Source organism: Cydia pomonella, chromosome 3, assembly GCF_033807575.1.
Source record: "Cydia pomonella isolate Wapato2018A chromosome 3, ilCydPomo1, whole genome shotgun sequence".
Taxonomy (NCBI): domain Eukaryota; kingdom Metazoa; phylum Arthropoda; class Insecta; order Lepidoptera; family Tortricidae; genus Cydia; species Cydia pomonella.
In genome coordinates this window covers 20,672,306-20,691,296 of record NC_084705.1, presented here as the reverse complement: position 1 = coordinate 20,691,296, position 18,991 = coordinate 20,672,306, and the positions used below count along the sequence as shown (strand labels likewise).

At 37.2% G+C, this 18,991-nt stretch overlaps 2 protein-coding genes across 5 annotated transcripts in view; one reads left to right on the top strand and one right to left on the bottom strand.

The window, feature by feature from the left end:
• Positions 1 to 18,991, top strand: part of LOC133516293 (uncharacterized) — a 288,273-nt gene that overhangs the window by 246,525 nt on the left and 22,757 nt on the right. The window contains exons 1-3 of one of the 3 annotated variants that reach the window (XM_061849143.1): positions 14,671 to 14,809; positions 15,194 to 15,385; positions 18,759 to 18,910. In XM_061849143.1, the coding sequence (XP_061705127.1) occupies positions 15,203 to 15,385; positions 18,759 to 18,910 (335 nt within the window). In that variant the 5' untranslated portion in view covers positions 14,671 to 14,809; positions 15,194 to 15,202. Of the gene's footprint in view, positions 1 to 14,578; positions 14,810 to 15,051; positions 15,074 to 15,193; positions 15,386 to 18,758; positions 18,911 to 18,991 lie in introns of those variants that run through there. The other 2 variants (XM_061849144.1, XM_061849145.1) reach the window with 2 other exon arrangements.
• On the bottom strand, positions 9,463 to 14,697 carry LOC133516289 (D-aspartate oxidase). Of its 2 annotated transcripts, none has more exons than XM_061849133.1 (2): positions 14,559 to 14,697; positions 9,463 to 10,591 (listed from the first exon to the last, which is right to left on the bottom strand). In XM_061849133.1, the coding sequence occupies exon 2, from the start codon at positions 10,583 to 10,585 to the stop codon at positions 9,569 to 9,571; it is 1,017 nt and encodes a 338-aa protein (XP_061705117.1). In that variant the 5' UTR covers positions 10,586 to 10,591; positions 14,559 to 14,697; the 3' UTR covers positions 9,463 to 9,568. The 2 variants fall into 2 exon arrangements, with proteins under 2 accessions (XP_061705117.1, XP_061705118.1); XM_061849134.1 differs by lacking the exon at positions 14,559 to 14,697 and adding an exon at positions 12,935 to 12,957.

Here is an 18,991-nt window from a genome sequence, read left to right as displayed (position 1 = left end):
GATGCATGAGCTCATTAATGTGGGACGCCGAAATTGCTGGCTTTACTCCGACTCCGAACTGGACATCGCCAAATTACTGCGAGCTCCTCCGTACGCTTAATACGCTCCGTACTATTATTATACTAGATACGTAATTATTATACACAGGTACTTATGTATACTAGCTGTGCTCCGGCCATTGTTCGAAGATTTGGAGTGTCTTATCTTTAGTCGACAGAAGGTAAATTTCAATAGAAACCATTCTAGGGTATCCTATTGTTATACCTAACTAAGAAGTTGATTTGTTCAGTATTGTAGTCGAAAAAAGGTGTAGCAGACAGTTACTTCTGAATTCATTGACGCACTCACTTACTGGTATCTTTTCTGCCTACGGCGATAAGCGAGTTGACTAAAAAAGACATTTATAATATAAAGCATGTTTAACCCAAATGGGATAATGAAGAAAAATCAAAAACTCGACGTAAAAAAATTTATATAAAAGGAAGTTTCCTCTTATAGGCCAGCCTGAATTTGAAGATAAAAACATAATAATAAATTAGCTTATGTGATTGTGTGTGTAACAATAAAATAACATACTCGTAAGTACATATCAATATACTTCATTAATATTATAGCATGTATAATCTATATGCCTCCAGTAACTTAAGTAGGTATACTATGAGTATACTATATAAAATAAATTAATAATATTGTTTTTTACCTGAAGCTTAGCAAATGTTGTGTTATGAGAACAAAAATTGTAATTGAACAAAACCTGTTTGTGACAGAGATTAGTAAAGCACACGCTATAATATAAATAGAAGGAAGACAATGTAATACCAAATGTCTCCAAAGCGGATATTGCGTACTCGAGACACGTGCCGCCAAAATAACGGACAAACACATGATAAGTCCTGTATCTCAAGTTAAATAGACACTTATTTTTAGATGAATTTGTACTTATTTTTAGATGAATTTGTTACTTTCACTCCTCACACTGTTTTCTGACACGACTGCGACAGTCATGTGTTTGAAATTGAATAGAGTACTCGTATGTACGAGTATATCAGTCCGACCATCATTGTTCTCTCACAACCGTTTTTTATTGACCGAAGCATAGCGAAGTTTTGACTCTGGCAATCTGCTTTCGTATGTCGCAATCTGCTTTCGTATGTTCTCCTCTACAGGTCGCAATTCTCAACCGATTCGCGTGAAATTTTGTGACCATATTCTATGATTAAAAAGATCTTTTTTTTTCCGATGCAGTTTTTGAAATTATTCCAAAATGGCGGAAGCATGGTACGTCGCGTCTAAACAAATGGCCGATCGATATCATAAGATTTTCTTAGTTGTGAGACAATGTGAGACGACTTGTGAGACGCTTTGCTACGAGTATGGCGAGGTTCCGGGTTCCAACCCCGAACAATTTTTTTTGTACTTTAATGTCTTATTTTTGATTGACTAAGCTATGTAGCAGGGAGAGGGAGGTCCTTGGATCCATCCCCTGAATTGTAACTTTTAGTATATATATATTTTTTACATCTAAATATCGTATTGTTGATTGATCAAACGAGCTCGAAGCGCGAGCTAAGCGTATTCGTTTTATGTTCAAGGAGACGGACAGTTACGCAGGCGAAAACTGGTGCGATGTGTCCCGGTCCATGTTCAGTTTTTCGAAGCAGTTTTTGCACTTAGATAAATTTATTAGCTTTGGCTTTTCTATACGGACGTTGTTGTAGATCGGAAGATTAATATTATTTTAGGAACAGAAGTTTAAACCTAAATGTATGTTATATTGCTTTAATTACCAAAATGAATATCATAGCTAAAAGAGGGCAACAGTTTTCTAACATTTTTCCCCAGCCCCGGCAGCTATATTTCGGTATGGCTGTCGCGGCAGAAATTTACAGTACGGCTCGTGGCATTATTTTAGATAATTTTGGTGTAGATCTAGATTACTAACAGCTGGCGATGACTGAGATCTTGTCTACAAAAATGCAGGGCACGAATTTATAGGAATACAGTCTGCCGACGATTTATTTTAAATCTCCTGTTGATATTTTAAGAAAGTTATTCGATGTAGAAAAATTTGATTTAGCGAATTAAATTACCAAGTCCTATAGAGATAGAACACTACAGAGTGAAGCTCCTTTTCCCGAGGAAGATGGAGGTGGTATACCATTCAGGGGATGACCGACTGACCATGGGCGTTTTGAAACGGGAAGGGGAGTATTTTCTCTTTCATTCCCATTCTATAGCTCTTAGTCACCAGCAGGTCTATTACCAGTCAGGTGCCGCCCTTAAAATCAGTGTCAAAAAAACTGCAAGCATGGGGTTGAAGACACTAGTGCCCGTTGACGTCAGGCTCGGCGACGCGACGTCTCTATTAAGCAAGTAGACCGATTCAGATATCTGGGGAGCACAATAACATGAAAGTGCCACCTTGATGACGAAATTAGCACAATCGGAGCGGCTGTCGCTGCATTCGGCAACCTGCACGTCAAGGTATCCCGTTCTCATTATATTAAGATACAGACAAAGGTCTTTGTGTATATAGCAATAGTTTTGCCCAATCTCCTCTATGCCTCTGATACGTGGTGTCTCTACCGAAAACACATTTGTTCATTGGATAGGTTTTCTCACTTCACAGCCATAATGACTCATTATGAACATCTCTTGGTCAGATCGTGTCAGGAACACTGGTATTGAAGCCTATCTAATGCGGCGACAACTGCGATGGTGTAGTCATGTCTCCCGTATGTCTAATGACAGAGTTGCTATGCGCATATTCTACTCAGAGTTGCAAAAAGTGGTAAGCGGAAACAAGGCGGCCAACTTTTGCGCTACAAAGATGTGCTAAAGCAGAAGATCGGCCGAAGTGGAGGCATACAGTGAGTACAAAAGTGCAAGCCTTTGAAGAGGCGAGTGGAACTCAACGCGAAGCATGACGAGTTAAAGGCCCGACCACCTGCGTAAACTACATTTTTTTCGGAGGGGTGCAGACTTGCGGCGAGTGTGGCCGCACATTTAAGTACAAACTCAGTCACCGAGGCTGAAACCGGACGGGATATATAAAGGTCTTGACTGGCTTAAAATGCTCAGAGTTTTGATTTGTTTATTTTTGTTGCTTGTCAAGACGGCCCAATGATGCAATTTTGAGGTCGTTTACTGAAAATAGGTCCGTTGGTACTGTTTGGTGTTAATTGCTCTACCCGTTCCTCGCCTTTCGGTTATAATGGTCAGATTTGATAACTGCAATATCACAAGAACTTCGCGTCCTAAGGAGCTTATATGTTCTAGGAGTCAGTTTCCACTTAAGTTAGTATGGGCGGTCCACATCCATCAGTCGCAGAGGTTAATTAAAAGTAACGTTCATATTCCCGACCGCAGCTGCACTACTTTAGTCTGGTGGTTTCTGAATCTAATATTAATGACAGCGGCGATCAAGAAATTGTCACAAAGACTCCATGCGATTGCAGGGAATTTGATTTCGGAATTGATACTTATGAATGGCACAAGATTTTGCTTATCTCACAGTGTAGTAAACGAACAAAAGGCACTTTATCTGGTTTTCGCTACAAAACTTCACTGCCGAAGCACTAGTGGGCTGGTATGCTTAGAGAAGAAATATGGAAAACATCGTGGCGAGTGCAGTTGGATATTTTCTAATTACTCATCATCAAATACGAGAATAATATAAGATGTTATGGTACCTGCAAGCAGTGCCAAGCAAAAATAGGAGTCGTAATTTATTATCCCGCTGATAGAATTGTTCGTTGTGTTTGCACCGCACGTGGCATTAAACAGAATTTCAAACATGATCTACGCAAAAGGAAAATCAAACTGTCACCAAACGTACGGAACATAGTCAGGAACTAAAATATGATTCTGCTATCATAGTCCGAAATCGTTTGACCAATTCAATAATGGACAGCGGTGATCTAGAACCTTTAAAAATCGTAATCAACATAAAAACCTACTGTCAATGTAAATATAATAAATATAAGCATATTTCATATTTTATTACTTACCTCTTCATAATTATAACACGTTAATTTTTTAATATTGAAAAACCGTTCTTAATAAGTTGTCTGATAGCTGCCGAAACGCCTATCAAAGCAGAGGCGTTTTTTCTTACTGCAAGAATGTTTTATGTTTACAAAGGCAACATTCGATATTGTTTTCATACAATTTAAATATACGGTACACAAATAATCGTAAATAACGATACTTAGGTAATAATAGTACCTATAATATTTTACATTTATAATTGTTTATGTCTGAACATGCATAAAAAAGTACTTGTTGTTTTTCTTATTTTTTCGCAACTGTACTAAAAAACGTCGTTCGATACACGGGCGGAAATGTCATTCTTCATAATTTCCGCACTAGCATTGAAATATACTATTTTAAAACTTAGGTAGCAAATACATATGTCAGCATAGGTAGTAAATAGTAGCAAATAGGTAACTAGTGAATGCTGATGGTACTCTAACGTGGATCTACCATTTTGGTCAGTCATTCTGATGCTCACGAAATACCGGGAGCTCAAAAACAATACAAAAGGTACAATCACGGTAAGGTATAATCATATCCTGGTCGATTTAAATCTTGGGTAATTACATATTTTTCATCACACTTGCTCGAAAAAGATCTTATTTCATGCAGGTGTACTTAAGGACAAAGGTCTATTTTGTACCCGCGGGAGTTATGGATTGTGAAAAAACCTATGACTCCCTAGGGAGTTATAGTTTTTTTTTTTTTTTTTTTAATTATGACACTTATTTATACAAACCAAGTAGCATAAATGAGTTTTACTTTTAAAATACTGACGTTTATAATTTAATATTCTTGTTTATGTTTAAAACTATTTAATTTAATTAATTTAACATCCGTTTAAAATATTTTTACATAATTTTCAATCGTGGCTGAAAGCCGAATAGGTCTCCGCCCTTTATGCCTAACCTGTCAAGAAATTACAAAATGGCGGACAAATGTTTAAAATGTCACCGTATTTAAGAATTATTTTGCTTATAATTTAGTTTTTTCTTCGCAAGTGTGATGAAAAACATTGTGTGTAACTCCGGGGGTAAGCATATTACAAACTCGGGTCTTTAATTTACTCCAGCCTGCGGCCACCCTCGCTTCCAAAACTACACTTACCCCCCTCGTTGCACAATGTACTATTAGTTGGCACCCTTTCCAATCGAACCTTGCTTTTCAGACTTCTTAAATAGTACCGCAAACAAACGGGCCATATTAAAACCAAGATTTACATGGAAATTTATTCTAGCTACCTTTGTAGCTAAATTTTTTATAATCATGTTTCACTACATATGGACATTTTCAATACCTACGTAGATTTTTGCTAACATTATGGGGCAAAAACGTGTAGGTTTACCAAATAATAAATATTTGATAGGGAGCTGGGACCGTGGGACAGTTCAGATGCAAGTTTGATTTGATGGCGCAATCCACTCTCGCTGCCCAAGTTTTTAACTAAATATTTTATATATACTATACTTAGTATTAAGAGGAAACATTAGTGAACGTTCTCGAGATTTTCCTCTCTGGAGTTTGGCCCTAGATAATTTTTATATGAGTTCAATATTACCAGTACCTGTGTCTCTGCTGGGTGTCTGTACTTTTTGCGTTTTTGATATTCTGTTTTTATAAGAACTAGGTTTCTTCAAACAGCGCTAAAACGGCAAAAAAATGCGCTGTAAATAGACGCCTAGCATACAAAATCTGCAATAATAACGAGAAATGCTCATCTGGTATTTCCTTTATGACGAGGGTCCCTCTGAAAATCTAATTCTGTAAATCGTTTTATTTTGAGATAATACTTTTTTACAAACCATAGTCTCACCTAATGTAAAGTGCATGACAACTTAGACTCAAGTTGAAATTAAAATTTAGGCTTTTTTAGTCTGAATCAGCACTATGTAATTCACAAAGCTAATTTGCCTAAGTGGAAACGCGTTCCACTTTACTAAACGGGTTTTTATGGTAACATAGTATAATATTTTTATGAAATGATTTTTTTGTTAAACAAAAGCCTTGTTTCTTTTGTGCAGCGGTTACCAATGTTACCGCTAATGACTGAACGGCAACAAACTCGTCTAAAAAGGATGTTTACCGTCCTATTTATATGGTTCAAATTCATGTAACATCTCATTCTGTTATCTAACAGACCACACAAAGGCGACCGATCGTCATACATTATCCAAACTCGTTATCTCAGAATGAGCTATACTTATAATATAAATTGGAACCTATCACGATAATTCCTTTTTAATTAACGACATGGTTATTTTGCCTCTCCATAAAAGAAACAAAGGCTGGTTGTTTTGCCTCTCCATAAAAGAAACAATTTTTTTTAAAAGATTAGGGTCTGAGGCGTAAAAATCATTTCAGAAAATTCATATTATATATTACAAAATGTCAAAATACTATTAACAGAGGCACCTACAAATAAATATAATCGAAATTCTAAATATTAACTCAAAGTAATCCAATAAGATTGTTATTACGGTCTGTTTTAATTGAACTTTCATCGACGTTTACGCGAAGGTGTTATTATAGATCACGAGGAGAGCTCCCAGTTCCGCTGTTTATTTGTTTTTCAAGTAGTATCACCTCACTGAAAAGAGAACGAGTTTAAATCGCTTTAATCTTTGGTGTAGTGGATGCAGATTGCCTTGGAACGGGATCTGATGAATATAATTATTCATTTCTCTGAGCATTAAGAACATTAAGTACCGCTGAAAGCACGTTTAAACTGTTTAAAGGGGTTATTACCACTAGTTACCACCAAGTTGTTACCACCAACTTATTTTGGTTCGCTTTGGTGGTAACTCCTGGGATTTTATTCCCAGTAGTTATCTACCACAAAATTTTTGTTACAGTTCAATACTAATCAAAACAGTATAAATAGTATTGTATAAATATAGAGTATTCATATAATTATAAATAAGTCGATTATTGTTTCAGTAAACTACCTTAAAAGTGAATAAAAATAAAAAAAAATACCGGTACAAGTGCAAAAACAAAAATAGTCAAGGAGAAATTAACGTTTTGATAAAATTTATCTTATTAATTGTAATTTAAATTAATTAAACGAACGAATAAACAAATCTGTCAAAAACCGATTTTTTTTTTATCACTTCAAGGCAGTTTACTGAGACACTAATTGTGTAAAGTACTCTATGTTTATACTATTTATGCTGTTTTTATTAGTTTTGAACTTTAACAATGCGTTTTTCCCCAGTAGTTACCACTGGTAAAAGGTGGGAAAAATCTCCAGTTGTTACAACTGCTGGTAACAAATTGGTGCTGAGGCCGTCTCTAACCTGAGCGAATAACTCACGAACGCGAAGCGGCGCGGCGCGGCGCGGCACGGGTGAATTCAATCCTTTGATACCTATGAAAGTGTCCTACGTGGGCGATCTCCGAATGCCATTGGGCCGCCGCGTCGCATTCGCGAGTCATCGCCCAGGTAGGTATTAACGAGTTTAAAATATGCAAGTTTATAATTCGGCTGTATGTGGGTAACATATGCTGCTTCAGCTTGTTGCCCAAAGACCGCGCTTCCACAATGGTTTTTTAACGAACCTGCGTAAAAACTTTATCAGACTGACCTTTCAAAGACATTAAGTTCAAATCCGGTAGTGAACAATATGTAACAAACTGTAGCAAATGAGGCTCCCCTCGTCCAGTCCACAGCACTGCAGACGAAGGCTATTTGTCTCGCGCACGCGACACCCTCGATTTGTTTACTTTTTCTCCACTATGTAATGTAATCTTCTGTCGCCGAGTTTTTATAAAATAAGGAAGTACTTTTTAGGGTTCCGTAGCCAAATGGCAAAAAACGGAACCCTTATAGATTCGTCATGTCCGTCTGTGTGTCCGATTCTGTCACAGCCACTTTTTTCCGAAACTATAAAAGCTATACTGTTCATACTTGGTAAGTAGATGTATTCTATGAACCGCATTAAGATTTTTACACAAAAATAGAAAAAAAAAAACAATAAATTTTGGGGGTTCCCCATACTTAGAACTGAAACTCAAAAAATCTTTTTTCATCAAACCCATACGTGTGGGGTATCTATGGATAGGTCTTTAAAAATGATATTGAGGTTTCTAATATCATTTTTTTCTACACTGAATAGTTTGCGCGAGAGACACTTCCAAAGTGGTAAAATGTGTCCCCCCCCCCACCACTTAACTTTTAAAATAACAATGAAAAATCAAAAAAAAATGATATACTTTGTCATGCAAACTTCCACCGATAATTGGTTTGAACGAGATCTAGTAAGTAGTTTTTTTAATACGTCATAAATGGTACGGAACCCTTCATGGGCGAGTCCGACTCGCACTTGGCCGCTTTTTTTTTTAATTAAATTATAGAAAGACGTGGCACCCTAAAAAGTGTATTGCAAGGCTAAGAGGCCCCCTAGGCCTAAGAGGAGTAGCCTCCTCTTAGGAGGGATTATTGGTGACATTGCAACACGTAGTCAGTCCAAATGCCATGCCGAGTTAGCTTGGTCCGACTCTACTGTTTTTAATAGAGCTGCTAACAGACAGGCAGACGAACAGTGGCGGCTTAGGATTAGGTTTATCACCCTTCGGGTACGGAACCCTAAAACAAGGTGAAACCAAAGGTTAACTGGAAGAGATCCCTCAAAGGGATAATAAGTTCGCCTTTGTACAAATGATGTGTGTTCTTTTCTGTTTTATGTTTCTTTTTGTACAATAGTGTAACTACTACTACCACTACTACTACTACTACTACTTCTTAATATGTCTGAGTCTCAGCTCTGGGGACTTTTCTAGGTTTTCCTAGTTCAATTTCGTACTCGAGTCACGTTACCTGAATAGACATCTTTATAGATCGCCGTAAAACCTAGCCGACCCTTAGGGAAACACCTTTTTTAATCAAGTCTCTATCTTCGGTAAACGTTACTGTCCGAGGGATATTTAATCGATCAAACAAGCGAAAGGAAACGAGTGTCTTTCATTCATCTTGGGACACATCTGGTAGCTAGAAGCACATCCGTGTATTTGGAAGTTTATTCGTTTTGATAGTTTTTTCTACAATAACTTTAGTCAAGGTACATGGATATGGATATAAGCAGGGACTAGTAATCTAAAGAACGGTTGAGATTGGTATCAAATTAAAGTGCTTTACTTATATATATTTTGAAACATTGTACGGGTAACATTCATTTTTCAAGCCGATTTAAGTGACCCCTTGATTTCCCGGACTCCCGGTTTAGTGCAGTGCTACTTAAGGCCAGTTGTTAAGGAACATGTCCAGGTCATGCATGTCTGCTGTGTCACCAGGTTTTAAGTGTTTATTTGGGGTCAACTCTCTGGTCAACCACACGAAAAAGTTATTACTATGATTCAGATTAGATCAGATGTGTCTCGGGCTAGGCAGTATCGTATAATTGCGAATGATTGGTATAAAAACTCATGGGGTCGCCATATACCGCCGGTATACACATTTATTTATAACAATCCAATAGGGTAGATGCCACACGTTGATGAGAAACTGATTGGGAAATATTACATTTAGTATAATTAGTTAAAGCTTATTTCTAAAGCTGCCGCTCCTAAGTGTATCGAGCCCGATTCGGACCGCGTGCATAGCCGTGCCAGGTGCTGTCATGACACCGTAGCCACCGTGACCATAGCAGTGGACGATCTTCACAGCGTCCACAGTCTCGGGCTCCACGCGCACCGGCATGCGGTGCGGCCGCAGTCCCACGCGGTGCGCCAGCACCTCGGCTGAGCGCAGCCCCGGCACCAGTTCGCAGCACCTGTCCATGATACCCGCCGCATCATACTTGCAAACATCGATACTGTAACTGTCGTATTGCCGCGTCCCACCGAGTGTAGCGATTCCATTGAAACCAGGAATGATATAAGAGTCATAATCACCATAAAAAGCTGATTTTAACCACGGTGCCTTGACCTTTATCACTTGACCACGCAACGGAACCAAATCGTTGTCTTTACACAAATATTTCGCTCCGAAACCCGTGCAATTGAAAACTAGATCAAAATTCGATAATGATGCAAAGTTATCGATTTTACCTTTTACTACTTTACCGCCTTGCTCAAGTATTATCCGTTCCAGCCACGGTAAGTGCGCGCTGCACTCTGTTTTTATCGTTGAGAAGTATGAACCATACTTCCAACCTTCGCCACATATATTTAGTTCATTCTCATCAACCGGTCGGTATATTGGCACCAAATGTTCAATTAGATGGTTTCTTGTCACATGATAGTTATTCTTTGAGAATATATATGATGACACCGACATAATGCCAGCGTTCGCTGCTTCAGACGTGTTTAAAATATTTTGATAATAATGCCACGAGTCGTCGATCCATTTTTGTGTAGTGTCTTTGTTCGGGCCCCGGAAACTGGTGCCCGGACGGAAGATGCCGGCTGCTATGGTACTCAGTGTATCATCTTTGAAAGTATCAGCAACGACGGTGACTTTTGAGTGTCTGAGTTCATCCTGAATCAGCCTAGCCACTGTCATACCTACAACGCCGGCGCCCAAGACGGCAATTTTTGGCGAACTGGGATCCATGATTATCTGCAAAAAGTAACAAAATACAATTACAAACAAGAGTCAAGAATTAATATTATTAAGATATCTATGTAGACATAAATGTTTCTATGTAGGTACATTTTCGACAGTAGCAGTTTAATTCATACTCGAATTTCGTAAGTTTTCCTCCCCAGACCCAAACACAAATCAGACATCCTTTAAATTCTCCCAAACTTTTTGCCCCGAGGGCCACTTCCAGACCTCCTTTCCCTTTTGAGGGCTGAATTGTATGGAATTTGACACTTTCCGAATAGGGTTGTTTCCATCTACAAATCTTAGGGCAGAATTTTACCCCAATAAATTCTTTTGGATTATAAGAACATGTTAAACTACTTTTAGGGGACCTGTAATGACCATATTTTTGTAAATATTGAATTTAAAATATCTTTTCACACACGTCACGTGACCAAACTCGAAACGTCATTGAAGATTCTGATGACGTCACAATCACAACTCTCGGATTGACACTGTTGACAGTTAGGCGATAAACAACAAATGACAAATGTCAGTTGACAGTTCGAATCTTCTACGTGTGTATGTAGTTATGTGTCAAACCGTAAACTGTGACGTCACACAATTTTCAAAGAGTGTTTTGAGCGCGAAAGCATCTGTCAAAATATATTTTTTTAATTTATCATATTTAAAGCCAAATTTTAGGGCAACTTTTAGTCAATATAGAACGTAATACAAGCGTTTCAAAAAATTGGAAACAACCCTATTACCAGACCTAAACATAGCCCTACCACGAGTTTGACACCAACATATTCACTAACGTTTGCGTAACTTACTTTCTACGAGCAAGATGCATAGAAAATAAGTTACGTACACGCTAGCGAGTATATTTGAAGATGGCTGTTTTAAAGACGTTCTTCCTACATCTCTGACATTTCTCTAAGTGGTACTTATAAAGTAGGAAGTACGTAGGTACTAGCTACAAAATGGCTACAAACTTACAAGACGAGCCCCACGCCACTAAGTTATTATAAAACCACAAAACAGATTAAAAAGTTGTATACCGACCCTAAGCAAACACTTTGATTAAACTGCTATAGCATCGCAGTTATCTGGATGCTGGATGTAACCTTTGAACATTCATTAAAATAGGGCGTAAAGCCAGGAAATTAGAAGAAATTTGTTTAACAAATGTTATGGCGCGCCTCGCGAAACTTGCGACGGAAGATTATATGGCTATTGCTCGGGTTATTACCTTTTATCTCAATTAGTCTGAAAACACCTACTTCTGTTGAAATTTATCAGTAACACTAGCTATTTCATACTGATCTGGTATTCAAGGTACCTAACGATATAGTTAGGTACCTAACAATTAGCTGCCTATGCAAATTAATGTACCCAATCTAAGCGTAAGCGTTTAAAATAAAGAGAGACCTAGATCGCCGTTAATTTTTGACACGTTTTCTATTTCTAAGTGGATTAATCATCATTAAAGTTAAATTTCTATGAAAATATATGATATCTAAGCGTCTGAAAATACATTTGTAAGAACAACCTTAACTTACAAGCCAACAAACAAACGATAGGTATCATTAGTATCTATAAAGTATAAACGTACAAGGACCTTCGGTAGAATAGATAGCTTATTTTCTTACACGAAACCCATATTACTTATAAGGTAATACATATTAAGTACTGGTATTTACTATATTCCATATTAAGTGGGAATTATACCACGTGATAGTCCATACAAAAAGAGAAAACGTTTTTCCACTTCTAAATATTTTCCTTCCTCCATGATTTTTTAGTAATATACTATGACACAATGAAAAAATAGGTTTACAGGTTTTTTTTAAGTGAAACCTATACACCTAGAATATATTATGCTAAAGCGGTTGACATCAAAATCAAAGTGATTTGTTAAGATTTATTTAGTGTAATGTAAAGCGTTTTCTCCCGAAATAGAATTTCATAGAAAAGTACCGTTATTTTGGTGGGATCGCAAATCTATTCTTTCCTCAAAATACTACCCATATAAATGCGAAAGTAACTGTGCCTTTTATCTTCACACGGCTAAATTAATAAAACAATTTAGATGAAAAATGCCAAGCAGAAAGGGCCTAGGAGAAATATCTCATGGACCAAATACACCGTGCGAGTGTGATTCGATTCACACGATCACACGCGACGCGAGCCGAACCGCGGTAAGCACGAGTAAAAATAATGCTGTTATTCACACACAATTGACACATGATTAGAATATGTACTACCTCAATAAAATCAAGGCAACTTATTATATTAATATTACAGTCGTGAATAAACCATATTAACCACATTAATAATAAATAAATTGCAATAGACAAGCGTATCACTTACCCAGATTACCAAAACGAACTACGAGTGGGTAGGTACTTGAACTTAGTTGTATGCGTTCAAGCTGATTACAATAACAAAAGTTACCGTTTCTTATCTAGCTTGCCTATTGATTAAAGGCTATACTGAACAAATAAGAAGCGGCAGCTGTCAGTTAATTAGGTACCTACTTAAACATCTAATTTTAATTAGGTACTTAGGTATTTATCTAATTTGTAAACTGTGCCTTGGTCTGCATGATCTTATGTCTTGTTTAAGAAGGAATTTGGAGTTAAGTCTTAATATGTTAGGTGACTGTAAGTCTTTCATATTATTATAGAATGTCGTTTTAAAATGAGACTATAATGAGAGCATAATGTCTTTCGTATTGTATCAGCGGCTACGTTCGTGCGAGTCTTAAGGTCGGATCCTACTCTTTTATTTAAATAGTACCTGGGCGACCGAGCTTTGCTCGGTTATAACTATTTATTGTAATATGGTGGTGTATAGGTGATAATCTTAACTAAATTTTTTTTACTAAATGAAACTTGTCTAAAACAATAAAAATTAAAAAATATATATAAACTTGAACATATAAAAAAAAACAAATGTTAGTCACCGGGCGAGATTCGAACCCGTAACACTCGTTTAGCAGTCCGTGTCTTAACCCGCTGGACCAGACGGACTGTGGCCGGCGACACGAAATTAGCGACCATATTCTGCGTCAAAAGAAAAACGCATGAAAACTCGAATACACGCGTTTTCCCAAACATAAGACTAATCTAGATAGATTGTATACCCCCAAAAACCCCCATATACCAAATTTCAGCGAAATCGTTAAAGCCGTTTCCGAGATCACAGAAATATATATACACATATATATATATATATATATATATATATATATATATATATATATATATATATATATATATATATACAAGAATTGCTCGTTTAAAGGTATAAGATATAATATGTATATCCTCCCAGTGCGCCTGTGAGGGACAGACGTAGACGCCTCCCGCGAAAACCGAAATTCGGAAATTGCGGGGATCTTTATCTTTTGCTTTCACTAAGATGTAATTAGAGTGACAGAGAAAAATGCCCACAATTGACGAACTACGATTTTCGCGGTTATAGGCCAGAAGCCAGACTGCCAGAACATACGCAATGTGACAACATTAAAAACACGTTATAACATTCCTGACAACATACCAAAAACAACCTAAGTACACGTAATTTGAAAAATTTCAGGTTATTTGTTGCCCACCATAAACCCATACTGGTACAATTTTGCATTCATAAAACAAAATAAGTACTTATCTCAATACATTTATCATGGCAATATTCTATAAAATAATGATATAATTTTAACAATACAAAATCTAATCAATATCTCAATTAAAACATTAAACACTATACCCCTTATTCATAAACGTGTACTAAAGTTACGATGCCGCTGATCATCGTGTGTCCCTTTCCGACGTATTAGTATGATGAAAAGGGACAAACAATGATCAGTGGCATCGTAACTTTAGTACACGTCTATGAATAAGGGGGTAAGTGCGCATCATTGTCGCAACGCAATTGCCAAACAATTTCATAATAAAGTTTGTCACTGCTATTAATAAACAATAAGAAAACTTACCAGCGATTGTTTTGTTGCAGAATCCCGACCACTGAGGAAGAATTATAATCAACTGTCGTCCAACGAAAAGTTAGACAATCGACAAATTGAGAATATTCACATTGAAGAAGCTGCAGTAGACTCGGATGCGAGCAGCACAGACTTGGAAGAGCGCGATATGCGTGGAGTGTGCCCACCTTGCGCACATGACCGATACAACAACAATATCCGCCGACACGACCACGATGATTTCAGCGATGATACAGATTACGGTTAGTAGTATAATTAGTTTTATTAAATTAATCAACCTATTAAACGTATATTATTATAATTCTATTTCTGAGAGCCTACCGCGAATCACGTTCGACGTGTTGCCTCCCTGTCACACTTACGTACAAATGTACAAGTGGTTCGCGGTAGGCCCTCTGTTAAATTTGACTTGGTATCTGAAGGTAAAACCGGTAACTCGATCGATTCGCAACGGTACATGCGCATCACTAGTAACAGTGAAACGTCATGGAATTGTCAAACTGCAAGTAAATTCTACTTTTTAACTAATCTTTTAGTTTAATATTTGTCTTGATTTTTGTGGTGATTTGGTGGCGGTGAGAGTTGACCTATGTGTTTGTTATAATTTATACGTTGCAATTAAACAGTAAACCGCCATGGCGAACCTGAAGTCGGATTTAGACGAGTATTTGCTTCAAAACGAGAACCGTCGAAGTTACAAAATTAGTTTACCATTCTCTACTCCCAGTTTCTTCTCCCGAAGCAATGAAGAAACGCCTACGAGTAGTTCTAGTAATGGAAGCTGGTTTCAAGAAGTGCAAAAAGAGTATTTCACTTTAGTAAGTATATGAACTATTTTATTGTTTTGCTTAAATATCATGATTGTGAGTCATCAAACAACTCACTGGTGACCTGATCAGTGATCAGACTTGATTACAATCCTACTACTTATATAGTTTAACCTCCCTACTTTAACCTACACCATCCAGAGGCGTAGCGAGGGGGGGGCTAGGGGGGCCATGGCCCCGGGCGGCACATAAGAGGGGGCGGCAAAAACGGTATTTAAAAAAATATAAAATTAAGAAATCAATACATATTTTCAAATCAAGCCACGAAATGAACTAACGCACCGCGAGAGCGAACGGCGTGGGGCGGGTGTGCGGGGGCGGTCAATCGCTACCGGAGTGCGGCGTTCCAAACCACCGCCGAGCTTACACGCTTGTCCGCTGGTTATAGGTATAACCTATGACACGCCTATAACCCTATATGACGTCACATCAATTTTAACACGGCGCCTTCTGCGCACGATCTACAGCCGGGCGCCCTCGGCGCCATCATTCGTTCAAAAATAGTTGGGCGCAACCCGCCGATAAACGTGGCGCGATACGCGCGATTCAATGTCGGGCGCCTTCGGTGCCCTCATATTGAAAGAGTCGGGCGTAGCTCGACGTACGTGTCGCGCTGCGGGCGATTGAATAACGGGCGCTTTCGGCGCCCTCATGCAAAAGCATCGGGCGTAACCTAATGCATTGGGCGCTTTGCCCTGCCACAAAAATAATGTAAAATGACTTTAATAGTTATTTTCTGCCCTCCGGGCGGAAAGCGTCAACTTTTCTCTCGCTGCGCTAAACGAACTTCTCGACGGAGGCGGAAAGCGGCAACTTCGTTTAGCGCAGCGGGAGGATTATAACCCCATAATTAATTATTAAATGTAAGGTCGACTACTGAAAATCGCACTATAAAACGTATGAAATAAGAAAACATTCTTACCTGAAATAATCATTTACCTTTACCTGAAAAGGGAAGAATAGCTTTGCGATCCTTGCAAAATAACGGTATTTTTTCTATGAAATTACATTTCGGGAGAAAACGTTTTCCACTAACTAAATCTTAACAAATCACTTTGATTTTGATGTCCATCGCTTCAGCATAGTTTATTATAGGTTTATAGGATTCGCTTTTTTTAAGAATTATTTAAGGAAAACCTATAATTTAGTTTTTTCATTGTGTCAATAACATACTAAAAAATCATGGAGAATGGAAAATATTTACAAGTGGAAAAACGTTTTCTCTTTTTGTATGGACGATCAATATTGAATATACACAATGGGAATCCGACAGATGTTAAAAGTGTATTTTTGACCACATGTTTAGAAACTAAAATGTCATAAAAAGTTTTCTAAAATCGGTCTTGTTATAAAGATAATGAGAATTCTTGTGAAAATTCGTTTTTGTAATAACTCAGTGAAAAACGCCTCTATGGCTGCGACGACGCAAGCACTATGTGGCCTTACTAAGAGGCATTAAAGTTTTAAAGGAAACTCGCAAAATTTATCTACAAATATATTAAAAAAAAAAACTATTTATTCGTTGTAAAGTTTTTATTGCCAACATGTAAAAATAAATAACGTGTCGTGTGCAGAAAACACATACACACACTTTTTTGCCGAATTTGATCAAAATACAAATATTTTTTTTTTGCTTCTTAAGACAGGAATACGTGGTTAACATCTGACGGGTTTCTCGTTCATACAGTGTAATTGTATACAGTGTATGAACGTAATTAAGTAAATTATGTTACATTGTATTTCTTTATTGAAAAGAAGAAAATATACAATATTTTCTATGTGATTATTTCAAATGATTTCTTTTTCTTTTTTCATAAGTTTATGAGCCAAATTTTCAGTAGTCGAGTTTTAGTTTTTGAAGAATTTTTTTGTATTTTACCTTTTCCAACTAACTTTGTCTTGTTTATTAACTACTTAGTCAGGTCACAAGTATTACAAATAAAATGTTATACAACGCTTTTAATAAAAAAAGTTTGCCATGATTTGAAAGCTTATTTTATACTGATAAAAATGTAATATAATTATTTTAAAATGTAAAGCTCGTCTTTATTTACTACTTGTTTACTTTGGGATTGTCGTCAGACGCGAATACACGCGACATAAAAAAAAATATATATATAACTTTTTTTTTCGAATATTACATATGTTTGAAGCCGGATCCGTCTTTAAACAACTTCCAAAAGAGAGGTATGGGCATTGTAAAAGTCATCTCGCTTTGTGTGGTAGGGCACGGAACAGCGGTTGTCATTCCAGATCTAGAGCAGAGCCCAACTGGGGAAGTACCTCCACCTTACAGAAAACCGCAGCCAAATAACACTAGACCCTACTCAAAGTGTTGCCGGTAAGTAAGGTTGGCAGAGCTCAATGAGGGTGCGGAGGGTCAGGGTCGGCAACGCGCATATAACTCCTCTAGAGTTGCAGGCGTACATAGGCTACGGAGACTGCTTACCATTAGGCGGGCCGTATGCTTGTTTGCCACCGACGTAGCATAAGAAAAATGTTGAACACTTAATGCAAAACTGTATCTATAACTTCTTTATCAGTAAAAATCTTTGTGACAGAACTTATGACCTGACTAAGTGATGTTGATCATAACATAAATTGGGGCGGCAAATTTCTGATCGGCCCCGGGCGGCAAACACATACGCTACGCCGCTGACACCATCTAATCAGATAACTCTCATTATTGACTTCAAACAAAGAAAACACTATTCAATAAAATATGTCAAGCTGTTTTTATATCCTAGATTTTTCTTGCTTATGACAATGTCCAGTAATTTAAATCACTAATAAAAACAGTCCGTTAACCTTTGTTTTGACACTCATTATCTATCTATACCTGCTTCATGGATTGGCTTCTCATATTTTATGCATTAACTATCAACAGAATAAAAAGATACTGGAACCATCAAACTCCAAAACTAGAAGCCTGACTAGAGCTCAAAATTGACCTCACGGCGAGCGACTCAATCAATTGTATAGGGCATGGTTTAAGAAAATCAAAGATTGCTATGCTCATAAGAAGTTTGATACATAGAATTATATTTTAGCCAGACAAAATTTTTACATGAACAGCAGTAAATTGTGTATTGTGTGTAATATTTGAAACTGGGGGAGGGGTATATTTATGGAGAAAGGATAACTGTTAAACATGTTGACTGTTTTTGCAAGTGATGTTTGTACTGAAAGCTTAGTATGTTCTGTCACTGAATAGAACAAGAAATAATATTATAGCTACATACATTTTTAAAATAAATTTGTTTAGATCAAGTTCAAATCACATGTAATAAATAGAAATTGAATATATTTCTGTTGTAACATAAAACTAATAAAAATAAATTGATGTGATGTATAATGTTTACAGAGTCGCACACAAAGGTTCATGGGTTTCGGAGTATGCCTTTTCTTTGGTATCCTATGCTTCATCCTGTCATTCCTCTACATACCCATCCTGATCCTGCAGGCACGGAAGTTTGCTCTGCTCTTCACACTTGGAAGCTTGTTCTTCATACTCAGGTAATTTTTTTTTTTTCAAAGATGTGAAAACAGTAGTGAATTGTTATATAGCATGTCTAATAATAAAGCTTTTTAATGAAA